The following is an 18,313-nucleotide window of genomic DNA, read 5'->3' as shown; positions in this document are numbered from 1 at the left end:
CTGATACCAAAAATTCACCCCAAATTAAAAATTTGTGCAGCTCTGCACCGTTCCGCACATCCACTTTTTTTTTTTACCTAAAATTATTTATTTAAATATCTATACTGCATAGAAAATCGAACATAACAAGAAAAAAATATATTTACATACATTACATCGAGATGACAAAAAATATACCCGGGTGTTACCACATGGTTACACTCAAACAATCCTGGAATGGTGGTGAGAACTCAGCATTAACCTCCCAGTTAACATCCAGCAGAGGTCAAAGACAGCTATGCAGGACTTCCTCCAGCCATACTAAACATCAGACCATTATTTCTGAAATATAAGCTGATTTTAATGGAAGAAAATATTTTACTTAATGAGGAATGCTGAATGCTGTCACTTCAAATCCAGTAAAGATAGGCTGCCAAGCTTAGCAAGTCAAGTACAACATCCAGTTCTGGCACAACAGCCCAACAATTTTATCTCCCTGCTGCCTCACACCAGAGCTTGCGCAACTTTCAAGAAAATTGCACCATAAACCTCTTCTGCAATGCCACAATACATCCATCAAGGCCAAATCCTGCAGCGGTAAATGAAAGATCATGTACACACATGGATTTAGCCTTCTTGTTCTCTGAGCTGTAACTGCTGTGGTCTGGCTGAAATTCGTCACCCTTCTCACTACTGTGACTTCTGTCACAATCATCTCCAATACTAATTTCTTATTTAATCTTATCCCAATGACAAGTTATCACTACACTAAATCTAACAGCATTCTCATCTCTTTTAAACTGAGGTTTAAAAATACTGAACAATCTGCGCTACAGTTCAGTTTGTAGCTACGCCAGGAGGTTTTTGCTTGGGTATTCATTTTTTTTAGTTTGTCTGTTTAAGAAACTTTGAAACCAGTTTCGAACTTTTCATGAAGGCTGGCTGATCTTTAAATTAATCAGTTTTGAAGTTACTGATCTCGAATTGTCAACAGTTCATGGGCCAGTTTGGCTCAGTTCTGTGACTAATTCACACTTTGACCAATGATTCAAAAGGCAAATAAAAAAGTTAAAGCTTTTTCTTAGTAATCAACATGATGGTGCAAGTTATTTACATCACTTTTCAAGTGTTCCTTGGAATATTTTATTCCATCTTGCTCTGCAAGGCTCTGAAACAGTAGTTCATTTGAGTTCTAGTAAAGCTCTCCAATCTCGAATTTTTCTTACCCATCATTTTGCATTTTGCTCAACAAATGAAGTCCTCACTTCACAGCATTACAAAACCCATTATGGGTTTGTTGCTGTATCAAATCAGATATAAAGCACACCCAAAAAATCATGCCTACTTTCAAATGATCTACCAAGCAAAATAAGTCCTTTTGAAGTATTCTTTTCCTTCAACAAGGTTCAGCCGTAACTGAATCCAATGAATTAAAAACACAGACTTGTGCTTCAATCCACTTTGGCAGCTCTTTCCAAATCCAGACACCATTTGCATTCTTCCTAAACTCCACTGACACTCATGTTAATAATTTCAATTATAGTACTCTCAACACACTGGCACAACTGAACATCAGGGTCCACACTTGTAATATCCCTTGAACAACTTTTGTAAGGCGAATCTTTACAAAGTCCCAACACTTCATTTGGTCTCTCCTTCAGCTGCTGGAGACCTAAAAAAAATTAAGTTAGAAAAACAAAGTGCATATAAATAAATAGTTATATTATATCCGTAACACCAGTAAATTACTTGTGCAATACAAGCTGCCTTACTTACGTGTAATTATTGGGTCAAAGTCTCTCGTCTGTGTAGCAACATCAGAGGCACAAACTTGCCCTATCTGTATCAGCAGAGACATAATATCCTCATATAATGGAGGGAAGGCTTGACAGAATGACACCAAACAAGGCAGGGTTGGCATAAAAAAGGCATAGCGCTTTGACTGGGTTAAAACTATGGAGAAAAAGGAAATAGGTAAGTAGAAAGGAACTATTACCAAAATCTAGTCAGGAATTGTTTTGTTACCTTTACAGTTACAATTAACTTGTTGGCATTTTGGTACAACTGTACATGACCTAGACAAATCTAACTTCCACAGCAATGCATTCAGGTATTGCTGGACTGCTCACCTGTGAGTAGGGTTCCCATCACATTGATAGCCAAACGAGCCACACTGAGAGATTTCGGTAGAGCATATTGAATGCACAAAAACGAAAGTAACTGGATGGCAAATATCTGTTAAGTAGGTAAAAGGCAAGAAAGAAATAAACAGTGAGTTTTACATTGCTTTGCAATTACGATCCTAAGCTCTTCACATAACTTAGGAGTTAGTAAATATTCTCCATTTCACAACAAGGAAGAGAAGCCTTAAAAATAGTTATTGCAAAATTTTTCTGCTGACTTTAAAAAAAAAACACAACACAGATGTTTAACATTAGTCAAGCATCAGTTAGGCTTTCAGAATTTCCCTCACAGACATCATTTGTTCCAATACTTCTACGAGCAACAAAGGAACAAACAATTTACAATGTAATCCTTGTAAAAGCTGTTAAATATCCCATGTGTTCCAGCTTAAACTTCAGCTGAATGCCATCTCATGAGCAGTATTTAAAAGAGATTAAATAAAAGCAAACAAGAAATTTGTTTAACACAGAAAACAGAAGAATCTTTAGCTCCCAAATATCCAGCTACCTAGGACTAGAAAAATTCGTAATCTCTTATATTGCAGTATACCAAATCAACATTTATCACTGCTTTAGGAACTACTAATTAACAATTTTTTGCCCTTGTTTTTCACAACCATGACAAGAAGACCTTTCAAAAATCAAATTCCTGACTCTTCCTTTGCTAAACTTCAATTAAGTAGTAATATTCCCTGGGAAAAAGAACTTGGTAGTCAAACCTTTCACAAGGAAAGATAAAATTTTGATCCTCAGGCTGCTCCATCTGCAAAAAAAAACTTTTCAAAATCTGAACTTATGCAAGTTCCTCTAGCGATCAAATATCAGCTAAAAAACTAAGTAGGCAAAACTTCTGCCAACTGATAGATACACAATATAAAAAATGAAAACTGTTACTTAAAGAGCTTTTATTCACATTCTTAGAGGTGAAAAAACACTGAAATTCATGAGCATCTGCAAAACAAATGTACAGAGCTATGCTGGAGGAGTTCTGGATTTGGTGGCAGAACCTTTAATTCAAGGTAAAAATGCTACAGATACTACCTTAATATACTGGGCAGGTTAGAGCAAGACTTTTTTTTTTTAAGTCTTCTTTTTCTTCTCTCCCCTTAACCAAGACTGTATCATGGTTAGCTACTTACAGTGATTCTCTGACTAGATGATCGCACAATACCTGTTTTTCAAGTTCAGGCTGGGCAATGAGCTCAGGTATGAAATCCAAACAGATGTGCATCGATGGAATCCCTGCCACCGTCAGGGCCAGCAGTTCACATGGATAACCCTGCCGGATTAAGAAAACAGATATACCAAAAGTATTTTAAAAATTGCTTCACTAATGTTTTTTTCTAAACAAATATATACACTTTTAACTTTCCTTCGTTCAGAAAGACAAGCAACAGGCCTGCACCTCAAAGGCAACTTGAGGGAGGCCTGGTGAATCTGATCCATGGGACTCCAACATTTAGTATTTGCCCTAACTTGCTTATTTCACAACAGAACCATTAGGACTTTTCCAGCCACTTAATCAATTCCAGGTCAAGGCAAATTAACTGCTTTTAACGAGACTGCCATCTGGCAATGTACAATTTAACACACACCAAAAACCAGATTTATATTAAAAAAATTGCTAAGCTTCCCAGGCTTCTTTTTTTGAAGGCCTACAGTTGCCCCGACAGGGGCATTCTTTAGCCTTCGACTCTGAGGAGATGAAGTGTGCCCTAACAAAAATGAAAGATAAGAGGTTTACATCTGAAATCACACTACGGTTTTTGAATAATGGGTACATGAATTTCAGATCACTGCCAGAAAAAAAGTAAACCCCCCACAATATGTGGAACAAGTAATTAAAAGATGTGCATGCCAGTTTTCTTTGGCCTAGAACGGACACGCTATTTCAGTATATAACAGGGCAAAGGCACAATCAAAGCTTGTGTTTAATGATGAGGAACAGACATGGCTTTGCTGCTCCCCCCTCAGCTACGACAGTGAGCAAAAGCACTGAAATTTGGAGGGAATGTGGTTACTACAAATGTGGGAGGACAGAAAGAAGAGTGTTTTTGTAATTTGTAAGGAACACAACAATAGCACCCAAAATCCTTTGAACACTTTGTTTGGTTCTTTCCTAACCAGAAGGGAAAAAAAAACCACCAACATAAAAGAACTAAAATAATGCAAACCAGACCTGGAAATGAACTAGCTTTACTATATTGGGGTCAGCTATATACATCTGATGCAGCAGGCAGCAGATCAGACACTGGACCTCTCGAAGGTTACACAGCAAGCTATCTTCTTCTTCCTCTAGATCTGAACTCTTCGGACCTGTGGTACTCTGAACACTCTTTAGCAAACTGTAGGTACTACTGCTCTGGGTTTTCTCCTCTTCTGTTGGTAAGCAGATCTCTAGAAGAATCTGCACGGCAGCGCTGTCCTGTGAAGAAAAGCAGCAGGAGAACATAAATAATAAAGAAACAAACAAGGCACAAAACAAAATGCGAAACAATGACAATTGTAGAAACTAAAGGCAGTTAGATTGCTATAAATTCTGGCTATTGAACACTTTTTTAATGAAGAAAAAAAAACAAAAACCAAAAAACAACAGATCAGGAAATATAAATCCCAGAAAACATTAGAATGCTACCTGAACAAATGCTTAAATCCAGTACATTAACACAATTATAGATCAGAGCAGTCATTTCATGGGAATCAAGTATTATTTCAAAATATATCTTCAACAGCCATTAAAGCACCCAGATCAAACAAAATATGCATATGCCATACAATTCACAGTATTCAGAGGAGACTACTCGTTTCAATATAAAAACTTATTAACTAAAAAAAACATTCTCTAAGAGACACTTTATATGTGACATTCTTCCAGACAAAGGTAAGGAAAGAATGTCTGTGAAACACAGTTAATCAAGAACTCCCCAGAAAGTATTTAACAATCTGAACGCAGAAACTGCTTTTCTTTTTCACCAAAAAAGAAAGTCAACTAAAACAAAACAAATACTCTATTAGGTCTCCTGTCTTTCCTTTTTTTATTTTCTATTTCTGTATTTCTGTTATATCATTTACTTTCTCCATGACAGCGACTAACCATTTTTCCTCTTTACCTGAGCAGCAAGCAATGCATTTTTCAATTCTTCCCTTGTAACTTCTGGGGTTTCTGGACCCATGGCATTGTTCTGGGATGGCCTAATGTCTTGCTCTGCTGTTTCTTTCAGGTGAGCATTGAGGTAAGCTTTTGAAGCAAGAAGATATCCATTCAACATGTGCAAAGTTATATCCATCAGAGGAAGGCTCCTGATACAGGAACACATCAAATTAAGCCTTTTCAGTAGGCAGAACGGTAAGACAGTAATAGTAAAAACAAACTGAAGGAACTCAAAGATGCACTTGGCTGTACTCTGCATCATACTAAAGCATCTTTCCCTATCATCACAGAATGCTGAAGGTTATAAGCCCTTCTGCTGCCCTGCTGTTTAGTCCTGCTTCTGTCATGCATATGCTCTACAAAAACAAGGAACTACTGAAGACACTAATTCTTGATAAACAGAGGAAACTAGAACAGAATCTGCAGTAGTGATTTAAGTAATCAATGCTCTGAATGATGGAGAAAAAACAAGCTCCACGAAACTGCTCCCACAATACTAAGATGATAACTTTCAAATCACACTGTCTTATAGATCTCTCACAGTATTGGAAATGTGAGATTTTCCATTTTCATCCTAGGCTGAAGGGACGTACAAGTAAATATTTCATCTATGGGTTGACTTTAAAGATGTCTCCAACAGAAAAGTCCAGCAGAGTTGCAGTTGAATGAAAACTGGATTAACAGTTCAATTGCTAAAAGGCTAGGAGGTACAGATACACACAAACAAGAATGTGATGAACACATCAAGATGACTGCCACTCATTTATTACAAACAGCAGGGCAGTAAAAAAAGAGTAAAAAGGGAAAAATTAAACCACAACTGACAGGAGACATAAAAAAGCATACAAAAAGGAAAAAAGCTGGAGGCTGAAGTACTCCTACAATGATTAACCATATCCTTTTTAAAATAACAAATGCAATTTTCATCAGTACTATGAAAAACCGAAGTTATAATGTACAAATTCTGACTTAAATTTTTTGCATTAGTTATTTCAAGTTCTCCTTAAAAGCTGCTTTGTTGCTATTAGTTATGATAATTTCCACTACTAAAATTCTCAACTAGTTCTTCTGCATCAAAGCCATAACTCAGCTTTACACATCCTCCTCTGTCACCATGACAGCTCCTGGAACGAATTTCTGAGTGCTGCTAAATGAGTTTAGTCGAGAAATGAGGCAAATCTACCTTTGTTACATACACCAAGCACCCTCTGGCAGAAACCATCACCCAAAAAGATGCAATATCTACAGGCCCATGAAGGGTGGTAGAAGACAGCTGTGAAGAGGCAGGATGTTGCAGTGACAACCCTTCCCGCCATGTGGCAGCAGCCATTTTAAGCATATTGCAAGATCTAGAACAAATTCACACACATGTATCTAAAATGGATGATCTATGTGTAAACCCCAGAGTTTCCAAAACAGAGCTCTGTAAGATTATTTAACAAGACATGCAGCTGGACAGTAAGACATGCCCAAGCAGCACGCACGGTTCACTTCTCAGACCAACAAGTTCAGCACACAAAAAAAGGTGCACTCAAAGCTGGAACTTACCAGCTCACGTGACAAGTTTGAAAATATGTTGTCAAGTACTGAAAGTTTTTGGTTTTTTATCAGACACCTTGGGGCATAAAAGCTAATGGAGATGCTTACCTATGAACTCTCTGATCACACCTCAGCACAATCAAAGGATCAATCATCAGATCATTCTGAGTGTACTTCTGCTGTCGGACCATTTTCACCGAAGGCTGCAGAGCATTAACAGTCATCACCCACAACCTAAAATGAGATTATTTTTAAGATTTTGGTTTTTTGAATATAGAGAGAGCAAAAGGCTCACATAAGCATCCGAGTACTCACCACAGTCAGCTGTATTTTTCTGCTCCCTGACAGGCCTACAAAAACCCACACTGCATTTGCAGATGTTGAAGCTAACCATGATACAGTTAACTTACATTCCACAAACACAGCATTCTGTTTTCACTGCAATAGCGTATCCACTTCCTCAAAAAAGGCACATTCTTACTAGAGTGAGGTCCTACTTTAAAGAACAATCTTTCTATACCATAAGCGAATGAGAGACTTCCTTTCTCCTGAAAACAAGAACTTATCTTCCTCTTCAATACAAACAGTTAAACATTTTAACAAAGGAAAAAGGAATGCAACTCCAGCACACCCTATTCAGTCATGATCTACACTTCCTCAGACAAAGGAATTAAGTTATTACTTTTAGAACAGAAAGTGGCAGTCCACCTCTATCTGCACTAACAGCATCTCAATCCTACCTTCTTGGCATCACAGTGTTAAGAACCATCCACAGTTTGTTGACAGTTTGAAGAATCCTCCGTGGGACTCCAGCATTTAGCAAACAATTCATATTTGATGTCAATACTTCTGCATATGGGATCAATTCACCAGCAGAGAGAAGCGTTAAGTGTTCTAAAATCTGCATCAGCTGGGTATGATTTCCAGGCAGCATGGAAAATGCTATAAAAGAAAGACAATGGGATCTTGGTGAAACTGTACTTCTAACATCTTCTCTGATTTTGTGACCTGAAGACTCATATATTAACAATGCTGCAGCAGAACATTCTCATTACACAAATGCAGTATTATGATCAGATGAACTGAATGACTGCAATTTCAAAACCCCCCACAATCTCCCAATTTGAAAAGAACACTGCACAGTGCAGTTGTTACCTTCCTGGAGCTGTTTGGGAGAATGATTCTTTGCAATGGTTGTGAGAAGCATCCTCCTCAGTAAGGCATCAGTGCCCGTGATCTGCTCCTCGCAGATCCAGTCTTCCACAATGCAGAGGTGTGGATAGTTAGTTGCAAGAAGGCGTAACAGTGCAGAATGCAAACCTGTAAGAGTATTAGGGAAGTACACACCTTTGATTTAAATAGCTACATCACTCACCCGAACATAATTCTGCCTAGTATTTTAACAAGAGACCTTCATAGACACTGCTGAACATTTTTACGAGCTTTGCACATTCACTGCCTGAAGTTCTACCTCCTACAGAAAGGAAAAGTTCTATTTTGGAGACGTGAGAGGACTTAAGCTCAGCCTGAATAAAAACTTAATCCTGAGGTCATTTCTACTTTAAAAACTAGTTTATTACTCTTTAAATTTACCTCTCATCTCACTAGTTACTGCTGACATTTCAAAAGAAGCAGAAAGGCAAGCACACTATGAAACAGACAGCAGCAGCAGAGCTGGAAACAAGCTTAGCTTTCCATCCTGATGCACATTAGACTTTCACAGACAGATATACCTCCCAGTTCCTGCTGTAGCCCCTGTGCCTGCCGGATGAGGTACTTGATGGGAATCTGATCCATTAATGCTGAAGAGTAAGACTTGGGTTTTCTTTGCATGGCAGCTAGAGAAGAAGAGGAAAAGAAGCCACATGCAACAGTTGCAAAACAGCATTTAATACAAAAATCTAAACATATTCACAAATACCCAGTATCTTCGTGTTTGCCAGAAGTGCTTCTTCATATGACAGGACATAGTAGAGGACGAGCAACTGCGTTGTGATGCTGTACCGCTGAGTAGGACGAGCGTTTTCTCCCTGTACACAAAACCACATATAAAGGCCATATCACGTTCCCAGTACCAGGGGACAAAAATTTGGATTTACCTACGAATACAAAGGAGGATAAGGCAGTAAACCTTGCATAAGACTGTCAAGCCATATGAGGTCTAAGCTGAAAGTGGTAGGAAATTTTGTTTTTTAAATTACCTTCAAACGTAAAATGTACTTTTGATTTCTTGGAGCCGCAGGATCCCAGCACAAATCAATGCTTGCCTCTCATTCTACATGTATCCATGTGACCCATACTTCTATCAAAAAGGTGTTTCTTACAAGAACAGCTAGAATGCTTCATTTAATTAATATTTTTGATCTAAGAAGGCCAATAATAGAAACCTTAGATAAACACTTCTCCTTTTCAATTCATTTTACTGCTAGAAAGAGTTCATGACTTTTAAGTGTTTTAGTTTCTATTCTGAATAGCACAAATTGACCACTTCCAAAGGAAAAGTGTGAAAGGGTGACAAACAGCAATCCTCCTAGAGCACTGGGCAGCACGAACAAGATTCACTTCTGTACACGTAACCATCACTGAAGGGCAAAGCAATTGACTACATAGGGATTAAAGACAAAAATACAACTTTCACAATGTAAAACAAGCATACATACAATGTACTGAACCACACCCACATTGACATGAAAGTACATAAAAAATAAATAGTTTACCCCAGTGAGCCCTTGAAAAACGTTCAGTATCTCCTGTTCTGTGACAGGCTGGTTTGTGGCTTCTGGGTTGGATTTTGATGCAGGAGTAAGAATGGAGTTAATGTAGACATCAATAAGAGGAAGCAGCTGAGGGTGGAGCGGAGTGGTGGTTTCACAGAGCTGCCGATAAATCCAGTCCTGGAAAAAAAAACCCAACCATGGCACTATGCTTCATTCCAGAGCTGAATATAACCACATTTTTTGTTGGTAACGGGCTGTAATAATCACAAATAACACTGGTCATATTTTAATTTTTTAGGCAATTCATATTGGAAAAGCCAAACTTGAGAACAGAAATAAAATGAAGCTCATACCTTAATGGATACTTTGTGCTTGGTGAATGACCGGCTTCTTAAGAGCTGGTAAATGCAGTGAATGGGTAGAAAACCAGTAATGTTGGCACTGAGACTGCCTGTAACAGGCACACGGACTGCATGGGCTGTGACAACCTAAAAGAAAGTTATAAATGTCATGAAAAATAACACAGATATTCACTGTATCACAAAACACAGCTCAACGTGACAAAGCTGCAGAGCTACATCCTTTTGGACATTTACTCATTTTTGATTGTTTGGAAACTAATGAATGTTTTTATGTGGTTTAACAAACAGTACATACAGGATGTAAAACTGCAGCACAAATACAGTGAAGAACAATTTCCCACTGCTATATTATTTATGCAATTGCCTCAACGTACAAAAGAAAAGGCCAAAGTTTTTCAGTTCCAGGAGGGCATGAATTCTTGTAGGTCAAACTTAAGTGCCTGAAGAAAAACAACAAAACAAAACAAAACTAAAAAGACTAAAACCTAAAATACCTGTTCGGTGAAAATCTCTTGTGTGAAGATTGTCTTCATTCTGCTCAGAGAGCTGGGCTTTATAACAATCTGAAACACAGAACGAAGCACTTATAATGTTAAGTTCTAGCTTTACATTCCAAACGCAGATATTTCTTAAAAGTACTTAAAATAAAACCTTAGCAGCTCAGTTTGGAAATGACTTCAACCACTTTTCTTAAAAATATCTTTTCTTGCAAATTATGATTTCTACAAATCCACTCAATAACCTGATGTTATCTTTTATCATAACGTTCCTGTTCCAATTTTACACACAGAGCAACGTTTTCTAGATGAGCTTAGATATTCTCTTCTTCAGTATACATTTAGTGAGGTACATCAGCAAAACTGAAGCTTTTGTATAAAAGCAAAGTAAACATAAGAGTGAAAAAAGCTCATTTTAACAGAGAGATGTATGTGTCAGAAACAACTCAGGGTTTACCTTCATTCCCAGTGTGGAGCAGACCAAATCAATGATAGCACTGAGCTGATTGCTGTGGAAATACATGGCTACCAAGAGAAGCATCTCTCCAAAGGAAGCAGACACACCAGAAATGCTACAACAGCAAAGAGGAAGAGTTCATTTCCAATGGAAATAAAAGTGAGATTACTGGAATCATTAAAAACAAAAGAAGCCTCCTCTCACCTTTCAAAGTAAGCTTCTTCCTTTATCATCCAGCTCAGCCACATCACCATGAGCTGTTCCTGTTCCGGTGTACTGCACAAAGAAATCACATAAAAGATTATTTGCCCACAAATTACAGTTGGTTTTACTACCCATTACTAGCAGAAAGAAAAAAATAATTAAAAAATGCATTAACTGGGGAAATACCTGACAAGAGTGGAGAAGGCCAGCAGCATACAAAAGGAGAGAGACACAAAGCGAACACCAGCGGGGGTTGCGGGCGGCCGGCTGGTCATCAGCTGCAGCAGCTGCTCAGCTTCTTCATCTGTTGGTCTGAACAGGGAGAAAAACCACAAAGAACCACTGATCATTTCACAGTGATTTCCAATCTCGCCACAATGGTTAAAATGTGAAGTTTTCTCTATCATTCAGTTTATCAGGTTACTGTCAATATAAGAGTATTAAAATTAAACGGCACTTCTCTTGAACTTAAGAGTCACAATAAAAACTCAAAGTTCATACGGTGTATGTTGCGACAGCTTTCTGTCCTACTCTGCTGCTCCAAATGCTTAGGCTTCTTTCAATGAGTCTGTAGAACTGATTTTGCAGCTTTAAACAGAGCAGCGCCTTTCCCACATTAATATTTTAGATTAAATAAAACATCAGTGAAGTTCATACGTGGATCTTCATCATTAGAAAGAAAAACTTTTCTGGTAAGAATAGTACCAGAAAGTAAAAAGCACACAATGTCTCTGAAGACCTTCAGCATTAAATAATATTCACTCTCAGCACTCATTCACATTTCCATCAGCTGGCAGTTCTGTGCACGTGAGAAGTGCCTCCTTCAGTACCCAAACAGTTTGATTCTACCAAGAACAGTTTAAGGATATTAAGATACAGAGACATTGGAAGTGCCCAAATCTCTCATCCTCTGTTTAAATGAGCAGCCAGTGAGTAAAAGCACAGCTCATTACTTCAGCCCAGCAATTCCCATCAAAGCGCAGTAGAGCCGTAACAGCGCGCTGGCTTTCACAACGTGCTCCTCCTTCAGTCCAGAGTACACAGACACATTTGGCTCCGTATCAACATCTGCTTCTTCAACAATGTGTGTGCTGCGAACCGTGGGAAGGATTCCCATGAGCTCCAGGAGCAGCTGTCTCCTCATTTGCCAAAGCACAGAACTGATATTATCTCTTTTTCTCTGTGAGAGAAGTTAAAAAATGAGAACAATGTAAAACTCGTCAGGCACTGTATGAGAGAAGAGCTTCTGCAATGATGAGCTCAAGAAAAAAGTAAAATAAAATGAATGAGAGCAGGGAAAGGAGGATTTTTTAAAATAAAATTTCAGTACTGGGGGAATAGGCAAGACATGACCGTATCGTAACGCTTTAATTCAAAATAAACACAAACAGCTTTCAACTTCAACTTCACAAACAGGATTCAACTTCTTACTGTGAACATTGAGCATGAACAGTAATCACTGACACCTCACCATCCACTCATTTCATGGCCTGTTTGCTTACGCACCTAAAAATCTCTCAGAAACACAACTGAAGAGCTGCCTTCAGCAACTCTAACTACAGACCTGAAGGTCCCTTACCAGCAAACTGCCTTGTGAAGGGAGAGGACAAATGTGCATTCAGAAAAACATGGATGCCCATGAGCGGAAGATTTACAGCAAGAACTATTTTTTAAAAGCAGTTTATTCAATGATGGCCTTACCTGCTGGCCATTTCGGATGAAAGTTCCAAACCAAGTTCGAACTTTTGCATTTGTTCCAAGTAGCAAACCACTCACAAAACACACCAGGTCGCTCACTCCATCATCAGAAGATTCATTTTTGGTGTGATCCAATGTCAAAGCCACACCAAGACCTGGTAGATGACATTCTTCCACCTAGAAGAAAGGTCCACACTAATCACCTTTTTGTTGTCAACATTCCAGTAAGGACCACAATTAAGTCTCCCATCTTGTCTCACAACAGATGTGTGTCAGACTCACCACCATGCCTCGGACCCTCAGAGCTTGGGAAGGGTTCATCTTACAGAGGTGACGGAGCGCTTCTGTTCTGCGACGGCCTCCAACACTTTCCTCATCTTGCCGTTCCCCGTTCTTAATCAAACCTCTACAGACTGAACAACCAACAGGAGGTGCAATTTAATCTCATCTTTCCAATAGAAAACCACAAACACACAGAGCCAAAATGTTCTGCTCAGCTCACTGCGATCTATTAGCTGGATTACACCAAGAAGCAGTGATCAACACTGAGTAGGAAGAACAAGGAAATGGTCTTTCCTTTCTTCTCTAAGAAATTACAGGATGTTTACAGATTTATGCATCACCCAATTACTGCTTACACTCTCCCTAATGCAAGCTGTGCATCTGGCAGCACTGGAAAATGAAATTTTATTGTGTGGTAATAGATGCTATGCAGCCATCGTCGCTGCAAATGTTTCACCTCATAGTATGGCTTGATCTGAGGGGCAGGCACGAATAGCAAGGCCACACCAGGTTCATAATCCCAGTAGCAGCTGGGATTGGATTGCTGGAATCAGCCCTAAGAAAGGTGGCCTACAAATGGGAATGCTCACACAGTGATAACTATAATTAGACTGATAAAAGGGCAGTGGACATACTGAGAAAGAAAGATCTATCAGCATCCCAGTTCTAATATCTACAATAAATAATTTAGCCCAGAATCAACTTTATTACAAATCTCCAGAACAAGTAAGCTAGACAAGAAAAAACCTTAGCTCACCCTCATTAAAGCTATCAGGAACATTTGCCACCAGCAGGCAGAGGAACCAGGCTCCATTTTTAACGTGCAGCAGCGCTTCAGCTACATCAACGATAGGCAACAGCGATGGCAGCTCTGGGCAAAGAGTTTTCACAGTTAGAGTGTTTCACTACAAAACAAATAAAAACTTGCTGAAAGGTATGAATGAAAAACATGTGTCAATCTGTGGTTTATTCCTCTTTCAAAGAGATAGAGAGCCCAGATTAACGTTAAATCAGCCACAGCAGCTCAGAAAGTTTTTTTTTATTTATTTGTAAGAAGTTACGAATTCAAAAGCAAAGCAATATTAATGAACACAGAACGACAGAGCACTATACCTGCTTGCAAAATGCAGAGAACATCTGCTGCCTCCTCCAGATAGACAGGGCTCTCAAAGAGCTCGGAAGATTTGAGAAAAAACTCCCCGTTCGACTCTGACACCTACAAGGCATTTCTCATCAGCAAACAGCATGAAGAAGTTTGTCTAATCAGACTTTAATAGCATTGAATTCAACAGATACAACATATTAAAATTACCAAAAAATGTACAGTTCTAATCACAGAGTAGTCAAGATGAATGTTTAGAATAATTAATATTTACTAGCAGAAGTACTCCAATAAAACCTGTATTTTTGTTTATTTCCAGAAGAAAAACAGCTCAGTGAGAACTCCAGAAATACAATAAGCTTGCACAGGGAAAATAAAACACAGGCAGAAAAAACAAGAGAAATGCATCAGCCAAGACCACGCTGCAGCAAGACTGAAAAATAAGACAGAAACAAAAGGTGTGATTTCATTTTCAGATATGGTTTCTGCACTGAAGCCTCACAAAATCACGTTATATTTGAATGAAGCACATTATGAGACATATTGAGCCTCTATCATATTAGAAAAGATTATCCTCATTCATTCTGAGGAAGAAAGGTTTCCTCCAGGGCACTGGGTTCACACAGAGTTGAACCACGGGCCAGTGCTCAGTAAGACTGAATATTTAAACCTTGGTGAAGCAGATAAGGACCGGATACACGCTGACACGACAGCAGCAGAAGCAGGCAGTAAGTCAGCCCACCTTGTTCATGATGGCCAGCAGCTCGCTGAGCACCAGGCGGAGCCGGCGGGGCGAATCGCTGTGCTCAAACTCCAGCGTCAGCCCGTGCTGCAGCTGTGACACCAGGATGCTCTCCCCGCTGCCTCCTCCCAGCTTGTGCCTGCCAGACAACGAAAACACAGCGATGCCATTTCATGCAAATTTCAGCCATTTCAGCAGGGACTTTTTTCTATCACGCTTAAGGTCGGAAAAGAGCATCGGAACTGCGCAGTATTACAAAGTCAATTCCGTGTTAAATCTGTTCAGACATTAAAAGGACGCACTCGGAGAACAGAGGCATCATTTCAAAGGCCTCCACTCCCCAGCTGCACAATGGAAGCGCTGCCCCTCGGTTTCTCCTCAGCACCCCGCACTGCCACGGTCACACAAAGCCATTTTCGACGAATTGAATAAATAAAACGAACAAGTTAACATAAAACTGCGGGGAAAGCGGCCTCGATCAGACCGCCACAGAACCCGGGCGTTACCGGAGCTGCTGCTCTTTGCTGGCGTCCTGCTCCAGCGCGTGGAAGTCGACGGACAGCAGAGCCACGATGGAGTTGACGGCCTCCACGCCCGAGAGGAGCCGCAGGATGAGCTTCTTATCCTGGGCCCAGCTCTGGCTCTGGTCCGCGGGGGCGCAGAGAGCCATGCGCACCAGGCAGGGCAGCAGCAGACGCAGCTCGGGGTCGCTGAGCGCGGCCAGGCGCACCACGTCCACCTTCTGCATCGCCTCGAAGGCGTACGGACTGACGAACTGCAGCCCCGAACACTCCGCCATGGCAGCCGCAGGGCCGCAGCCCCGTCCCACGGCCGCACCGCGCTCACTTCCGGCGCGGGGTGATGATGTCACGACCGGAAGCGGTGCCGGCAGGCGGGCTGGGCGCGGTAGTTCGGCCTCGGCGCGGCCCTGCCACCGCCCGCCAAGGAGGAGATACCGCAATCGAGCCCCATGAAAAGTTTATCCACTGAAATTCTTTTCTGTTTTTATAAAGTATAAACCCTCTTCTCCCCGCCCCCCAGTTTCCTCGGTCCCAGTTTGTACAACTCAGTGTTTACAGAATTAGGCAGCGACAGCGGCCGTTCCTCTATCGCTTGTCGCGATAAATCGGAGGAGTTGGGCCGTTAAACAGCACGGCTGTGAGGGAGCATTGAAAAGGAAAGGAAAAAAGAGACAAATCTCCCCTAGAAGTGACCCTGCGCTGCACCCCCAGCCCACAGCAGCTCCAAAGGAGAACCCTTAAGAGTACAGCAGCCCCACAGCCCCTCCTGCTGTAAATTCAAGTGCACCCCACAACCAGTAATGATTAAAAACCAACAGCCCCTGCAGGATGAAGCACAGTCCCGGGTCCTTCAATCAGGAAGAAGCCCTCAGCTGGGACCTTAGGACAACACTGTCTGAGTACCACCGAGCTGACAGCGATCTCACCCAGCTCCCAGCAGTGCACGCAGTGCTGCTGCTCAGCAGGGACGTGCAGTGCTGTGCAGCAAAGCAGATGAGGAAACAGCCTTAAAAAAACAAAACATTTCACTCTTGTTGATAGCTTTAAAATAACGCTGCATCGTACTGTGGTGAGACAGCGTTAACAAAGACAGCGGCCCATCTTCAAAGCAACACGTGAAGTTAAAATTACCACTGGAGGTAAATATAGAAATACAGTGATTTGTGCCATACTGACAGCTAAGGAGGAATATAGCTGAGGATTTAAATATAAATTCATTTTTAATTATTTTAGGAAACGTCAGGAAGATCTACACGTGAGAGTTACTTTAAAATAGAAGCACTGCTGAGAAGTAGGAGTGGTGGCCTGCACTGTGTGCTCAGAACGGACCCAAATAGCAACAAGGCAGAGGGTACTACGTGACTTGATTCCTGCAGAGCTCCATTGAAATATGTATTTTTAATTGGAATGGAAGGATCTCAGATTCCTCTTTCGTTGGACACACAGAAGGAGTAGATGTGGAAATTCCCCTCAATTAGCACTGCCAGAACAACATGTTTTCACAAGACCACTTTGAGAAGCCAGAGTTGAGGTTTTCAAATATTTAAGATTGCACTTGCTAAAGAACCCGAGTTATTGGCTCATGACAGTTCTATTTATAAATCTGCAATTATGTGCACTTAAAATAGTGGAAAGAGAGTAGCTAATGAAAAGGTATGCTCAGTGTAGCAGTTAGCTGCATGGTGTTGGCAATTCTGATATGTACACCTCCAGCTGTGGCTATCGCTTCAGAAATGGCCCTCCTCATTTTTTCCAGTAGTTACAGTATTAATTTAATTATCATTTACTTTAACTGCACTGGGAGTGGAGCACGTGGGAAACTGGAAACAGGCAGCTGTCACAATTGGAGAGCTTCACAGGGAGGGTTGTGGTCCGGGTAACAGAACTGAGTTATACCACCGTTTAGGCAGCTGATTCACTTACCTGTATGAACAACACAAAAAGCCACACCAATCCCAGCCCTTGGAACTTGGCTAGCTGAGCCAGGGTTAAAAAAAGACCACTTAAGCAACAAAACTTACAAAAAAAAAAAATAAATAAAATTAGGACATGTACTTTGAAGATCCAGTTTTAGGAGCAGTTCTCCACTTCAAAAATCTCAAGCAAATGAGGGAAAAAACCCTCTGTAAGACAAAAACGTGCTGCTGCATCAAGATGAACGAATGGACAGACCCAGCTATTAACTATGTATCAAAATATGGTAATTGCTGATTGCACTCAAATTACTTTGAAGAAATGACTGAAAGTTTTCATCAATTGTACAACTTCTTTATACAAAACAAAAAAGGCGCTAATAATGTATATACATAATTCAAGGAGACATTATAAGAAAAAAATTCTCAGGCAGGTATTTTGCATTTACAAAACCATAATTTTCATTAACATAGTACGTTTTGTAAATACAAGTGATTTCTTCCTTGTAGAGGATTAACAGTGGGTGCAAAAATGGATCTTAACTTGCTCCTGTACAGGTTTAACCAGCTCGACGGACAGCATTAAGACCCAGGACATGATTACAGCAACAGACTCACGTGAGCACTGCAGGAGTTAAGCTTTCAATCTGGCAGTCAGAAGATGAGGAACCAAGGAAAAGCAGATGCAGTTGCTCTTCAGCACCCGTAGGGGCTATTTTAGAGCACCATCAGACATTTGGTGTCTGCTAGGAGGAAGAAATGGTGAAGGAGGAGAGGTTTACCAAAGCCTTATGATCTGTCAGGCCCTTCCTCAGCCTCCTTAGCACACACACCCCAGTCTGAAAAGGGGATATGGGAAGGCCATACACTGATACTTGGAACCTTCACCACAGTGACAAAAATACATGAAAAAGGAAAGCATTTGGGGCATTTTGCTGTTTCAGGTTTTTGGGGATTGGGATTTTT

At 40.4% G+C, this 18,313-nt stretch overlaps 1 protein-coding gene across 1 annotated transcript; it reads right to left on the bottom strand.

The window, feature by feature from the left end:
• Positions 1 to 118: 118 nt before the first annotated feature.
• On the bottom strand, positions 119 to 15,766 carry INTS2 (integrator complex subunit 2). The gene is made up of 24 exons (XM_010722042.3): positions 15,420 to 15,766; positions 14,914 to 15,052; positions 14,183 to 14,285; positions 13,827 to 13,940; positions 13,070 to 13,200; positions 12,791 to 12,964; positions 12,043 to 12,269; positions 11,276 to 11,401; positions 11,090 to 11,161; positions 10,886 to 11,000; positions 10,426 to 10,494; positions 9,923 to 10,057; positions 9,570 to 9,746; positions 8,774 to 8,882; positions 8,586 to 8,690; positions 8,008 to 8,172; positions 7,593 to 7,794; positions 6,961 to 7,086; positions 5,273 to 5,462; positions 4,342 to 4,587; positions 3,334 to 3,441; positions 2,109 to 2,214; positions 1,756 to 1,932; positions 119 to 1,651 (listed from the first exon to the last, which is right to left on the bottom strand). Exons 1-24 carry the CDS (start codon positions 15,710 to 15,712, stop codon positions 1,482 to 1,484), a joined length of 3,579 nt encoding a protein of 1,192 aa, XP_010720344.1. The 5' UTR covers positions 15,713 to 15,766; the 3' UTR covers positions 119 to 1,481.
• Between the last annotated feature and the right edge of the window lie 2,547 nt (positions 15,767 to 18,313).

The sequence above is a fragment of the Meleagris gallopavo genome, chromosome 21 (genome assembly GCF_000146605.3).
Source record: "Meleagris gallopavo isolate NT-WF06-2002-E0010 breed Aviagen turkey brand Nicholas breeding stock chromosome 21, Turkey_5.1, whole genome shotgun sequence".
In the NCBI taxonomy this organism is placed as follows: Eukaryota; Metazoa; Chordata; class Aves; order Galliformes; family Phasianidae; genus Meleagris; species Meleagris gallopavo.
Note: the sequence above shows the minus strand (reverse complement) of the source record. Positions and strands in the feature narration are given on the sequence as shown.

What these genes read in the sequence shown, in the direction of transcription:
- INTS2 (XM_010722042.3), bottom strand. Translation starts at nt 15,712, where the DNA reads ATGGCGGAGTGTTCGGGGCTGCAGTTCGTCAGTCCGTACGCCTTCGAG. An exon ending in ATGGGAATTGCTGGGCTGAA is followed by an intron (nt 11,402 to 12,042) that starts GTAATGAGCTGT and finishes CTCCCTGTTCAG; the next exon opens with ACCAACAGATGAAGAAGCTG. An exon ending in GCTACAGCAGGAACTGGGAG is followed by an intron (nt 8,173 to 8,585) that starts GTATATCTGTCT and finishes ATACTCTTACAG; the next exon opens with GTTTGCATTCTGCACTGTTA.